Genomic DNA, 5,000 nt, shown 5'->3' with positions numbered 1-5,000 from the left:
GAGGAGGCAGAAGCAATACTAGGAAGGGATTGGGAAGATGAAGGACGGGATAGAAGAGAAGAAGGAGGAGGAGGAGGAGTAGGAGGAGGAGAGAGTGAGAGGTGAGAGGTCAGTGTTTAATCCCAGGCAGTGTCAGGAAGAGTCAGTATCATTCCCCCTCCCCTCCTCCTCCTCCTCCTCCTCCTCCTCCTCCTCCTCCTCCTCCTCCTCCTCCTCCTCCTCTTCCTCCTCCTCCTCCTCCTCGCTGGAAAGAAAATCATAATCAACAGCATCGAAAATTCATTAAAACATCAATTTCTCTCTCTCTCTCTCTCTCTCTCTCTCTCTCTCTCTCTCTCTCTCTCTCTCTCTCTCTCTCTCTCTCTCTCTCTCTCTCTCTCTCTCTCTCTCTCTTCCCTTCTCTTCCCGTCTCTCTCTTCCTCTCATTCTGTTTCTCTTATCTCTCCATCAAAATATAACACACCACTTTTTTCTCTATTTCCTTCGTTTCTTCCTTCCCCCCTCTGTCCCTTCCTTTCATTCTATCCCTCCCTTTCTCTTCTTCCGTTCTTTTTTGTTCGTTCTTTATCTCCCTTTTTTTTTTATCTCCAGCTCACTATAAAGCATCACACATCATTTCTTCCTCCCTTATCATTTCTTCCTCCCTTATCATTTCTTCCTCCCTTAACTTTCACCGCTAGTCGACTGGTTCCTTTTTCACCTACACCTTCTAAAACGCTCACTTCTTGTACCGCAGCATCTGAAAAAAGGGGCACCCGTTTAGTTAAATTAGCAAAGACGAAATCAACCTCACATTAATATTTTCCTATGTCCATTGAAACATTTTATTACAATGCTCTCAATGATGAAAGACTAACTGAACTAACACACTCCCTCTCTCTCTCTCCCTCTCTCTCAGGTCTCAGCAACGGATCCAGACTGCGGAGTGAACGCTCTAGTTAACTACACTATAGGTGACGGGTTCAAGAGATTCAAGGAGTTTGAGATACGACCCAAAACAGGCGACATCTGCATCTCAGGCCAGCTGGACCACGAAACCCGGGCTGTTTATGAGTTTCCGGTGGTGGCGACTGACAGAGGTGAGGTCCAGTAGGGGTTGTGTGTGTGTGTGTCTGTGTGTTGGGGGGGGTTGTTCTCGAGTGCTTTGTGATCTACCGGTTGTCAGTTTGATTCTGTAATGGGCGCCAGAAAAGGGGAGTTTTATGTAATGTAGTGTTTATTGTTGTTTATTGTTGTGTGTTTGTGTGTGTGTTTGTTTCCTTCTATCATTGTGTCTTTCCGTATTAGTGTATGTGATCAAACTAACTGGAAATACAAAGATAACCTACAGACTCATATGTCAACAAACTAAGTCAATTTGACCCAACGTAACCTAACCTACCACCACCAATAACCCAACCTAAGGTAACATAACTCTACCAATAACCTAACCTAACCTAACCTAACCTAACCTAACCTAACCTAACCTAACCTAACCTAACCTAACCCAACCTAACGTAACCTAACTCTGCCAATAACCTAACCTAACCTAACCTACCACCACCAATAACCCAACCTAACGTAACGTAACTCTGCCAATAACCTAACCTAACCTAACCTAACTCTGCCAATAAACTAATCTAACCTAACCTAACCTAACCTAACCTAACCTAACCTAACCTAACCTAACCTAACTTAACCTAACCTAACCTAACACTGCAATAACCTAACCTAACCTAACCCCTTGTCGCGTACGTTTCCAGGCGGCTTGAGTACGACAGCGGCAGTGAAGATTCAGCTCCTGGACGTGAACGACAACTCGCCCACCTTCTACCCGCAGCAGTACAACGTGTCCCTCCGCGAGCAGCACAACCAGTCCGTGCCCGTGGTGGTGGTCGTGGCCACAGACAAGGATGCTGGGGTGTATGGCCAGGTACGGACGTGGGGTGGCTAGTGGGCGGGGAGATAAGATGGTTTTGTTTATTTTCTTTTTTCTTCTTTTGTTTTCTTTTATCTTTTTTTTTTTTTAAGGGGTGTTAATGTATTAGTATGATTTTATTTGTGTTTTTTTGTTTTGTTTTTTTCTTTATTTTCTTCATTTGTTTTTCTTGCAGTTTGTTTTACTTCATTTTTTTTTCTTTGATGTCCTCTTCCTCCTCCTCCTCGTCGTCCTTCTCATCTTAACCTCCTTTTCTTCATTTACTCCTTTCTAACCAGCTCCTCCTCCTTCTCCTCCTCTCCTCATAATCTCCTTTTCTTCCTATCCCTCTTCTTTCTAACCTACTGCTCCCCCTCCTCCCCTTCCCAACATTTAGTTAAAACAAATCCCCTTTAAAAAAAAAAAAGAAAGAAAGAAAAGTCACGTGAAACTGAAAAAAAAACTTATTATAATCCTAACCTATATAATCCCACAAAATCCTTTAATAATTCTACTCATCCCTTTATAATCACACGCAATCCTATTCAATCCTTCTATAACCCCATTCAACCCTTTATAGTACCACCCAATCCTTTATAGTACCACCCAATCCTTTATAATCAACCCGACCCTTTATAACCTAACCCAATCCTTCTATAACCCCATTTAACCCTTTATAGTACCACCCAATCCTTTATAACCTAACCCAATCCTGTATAATCTTACCCAAATCCTATCCCGGCAGGTGACGTATGAGATTGTGGGGGAGAATGACCCGGGCGGCTTCAGGATCGACGGCAAGACGGGAGAGATCTTCGTGACGGAAACTTTATCCAAAGCAAATTCTATGTACCATATCAACGTGTCTGCCAGGGATGGGGGAGGCCTGCGGTACGTGTGGCGGTGGTGCTGGTGGTGGTGGTGGTAGTGTTTGGTAATAGTAGAAGCCTTAGTAGAATAGTTAGAAGTAGTAGAGTTATAGTAGTATAGTTAGAGGTGTTTGTGTTTCGTATTTGTTGAAGTGTTGTTAGTAATACCTGCATTTAGCTCAGTGGTGGAAATGCCATGTGCTATTAACGACACAATGATAGTTAAGAAGTCAATTAACCCAGTAAACCTATCATTATCACTTCATTTCTTTAATTTTCATACTTTTTTTTTTCCAATAGAGGTGATTTTTCTTGAATTTTGTAGCGGTAGTGATGGGTCATGGCGGTGATGGGACAGCGGGGTTGAAAAAAAGTCGAGCAGCCAAATAATCTTCTACCATTACTTCATTTTTCAGTATTCTGGCATTTCCTTTATGGTAGAGACAAGTAACAGTTATATATTCCTCAATGTTGTGGTGGTGGTGGTGTTAGTGAGGGTATGATAGAATTAAAAATGCAAGTATTAATCTGTCACTATTATCATTTCAATTCATTAATGTTCTGTTCCATTTGAGAGACATTTTAAACCCTTTCCTTCTCTTCCTTCACTCTGGCCTTGCATAAGACACAATTAATGAACTCCTCTCTCTTTCCCTGTATCTCTTTCCCCTCACAACCACACAACCTAACCTAGACCTTTACCTGAACCTTACTAACCTGAGACACAATTAATGAACTCCTCTCTCTTTCCCTGTATCTCTTTCCCCTCACAACCACACAACCTAACCTAGACCTTCTTTACCTGAACCTTACTAACCTGAGCCGCCCCGCAGATCTGCCGTGGATGCTGAGGTTGGGATCTCCGTTATCGACACTAACCAGGAGCCGCCGATCTTCGAAAACTCACGCTACACGTTCGGTGCGGCAGAGGATGTGCCGCCTGGGTCCTCCGTGGGCACCGTGACGGCCGTGTCCAGCAACAGAGGCGAGGCTGGGCAAGGTGGGGAGGGGAGCGAGGGAGGGACGGGCGGAGGGAGGAAGGGGAAGCGAGGGAGGTATTTAAAGGGCAGTGACTGTAAAGGGAGATTTATAAAAGGGCATGTGTAAAGGTTTATTAAGGGAGAGTTTGAGGGAAAGAGGGAGAGAGAGAGGGAGTGTGCAAAGGGAGTTTTATAAAGGGTCTCAAAGGGTCAAAGAGAGGGAGTGTGTGTGTGTGTGTGTAAGGGAGGTTTATAAATGAGTAGAAAGGAATGTTTAAAGGGAGTTTTAGGTGAGTGTGTGCATGTGTGGGAGGCAGGGAGTTTTACAAAGGGTTAATATTAAAAGGGTGTTGTTGTTTTAGGATTTATTGCAGGTTTGAGTAATGAGGGAGTTTAAAAAGGGTTAGTTTGGAATTTTTTTTTTTTTTTTTTTTTTTTGTATTATAAATAGTGAAGGTTTTTTTTGAAAGGGCACAAAAGATTCAGTTGAAAAGAGAAAAAGGGAGAAAGAAGAAGAAGAAGAAGAAGAAAAGAAAGGGAAGCTTAAAAAATTAATAAAGAATAACAAGAGAAAAAATGGAAGAATAAATAAATAAATAAATAAATAAACCTAAAAAAAAATACGAGAAAGAGGAGCAAGAAGAGGAGGAGGAGGAGGAAGAGAAGAGAAGACGAAAAAAAAAACGAATGAAGAATAACAAATAAGAAAAAAACAAAGAAAAAAACAAATTAGAAACAAAAATAAAAAAAAACAAAAAAAACATAACTTAACCAAACCTAACCTTCTTCCCCTCCTTCTTCCACTGCTGCAGGAGGCGGGGAGGTTCGCTACAACATATACTCAGGCGACCCCAATGGTTACTTCAGCATTGACAGTCTGAGTGGCGTGTTAAGTACTGCGTCAGGCCTGGACCACGAAACCCACCCCTTTGTGTTGCTAAACGTGCTGGCGACTGCTGGCACGCCTCCTACCTACGGCCACACACAGGTGAATATTGCAGTAGTAGTAGTAGTAGTAGTAGTAGTAGTAGTAGTAGTAGTAGTAGTAGTAGCAGTAGTTGTTGTTGTTGTTGTTGTTGTTGTTGTTGTTGTTATAGTTTCTGTTGGGGGAATGAAGTTAAGGGGTAAAGTAGTGATTTAAAGTAGTAAGTTTGTAAGTGTGGTGGATCTAAGTAAAAAAGTGGTGTAGATTTTTGTGAATGTATGGTCAGACGCACCTGTCAAGGAACACAAACAGACAAACACACGCCTCTA

General features: G+C 42.3%; 1 protein-coding gene across 1 annotated transcript in view; it reads left to right on the top strand.

Annotated features, from left to right (window-relative positions):
• Positions 1-5,000, top strand: part of LOC135092972 (protein dachsous-like) — a 106,773-nt gene that overhangs the window by 85,491 nt on the left and 16,282 nt on the right. Inside the window, 5 exon segments of the mRNA XM_063991796.1 lie at positions 899-1,079; positions 1,743-1,912; positions 2,643-2,788; positions 3,600-3,766; positions 4,559-4,734. Coding sequence (XP_063847866.1) covers positions 899-1,079; positions 1,743-1,912; positions 2,643-2,788; positions 3,600-3,766; positions 4,559-4,734 — 840 coding nt within the window.

Source organism: Scylla paramamosain, chromosome 41, assembly GCF_035594125.1.
Source record: "Scylla paramamosain isolate STU-SP2022 chromosome 41, ASM3559412v1, whole genome shotgun sequence".
NCBI lineage: Eukaryota > Metazoa > Arthropoda > Malacostraca > Decapoda > Portunidae > Scylla > Scylla paramamosain.
The sequence above is the reverse complement of the archived record's forward strand: the minus strand, read 5'-3'. Positions and strand labels throughout refer to the sequence as shown.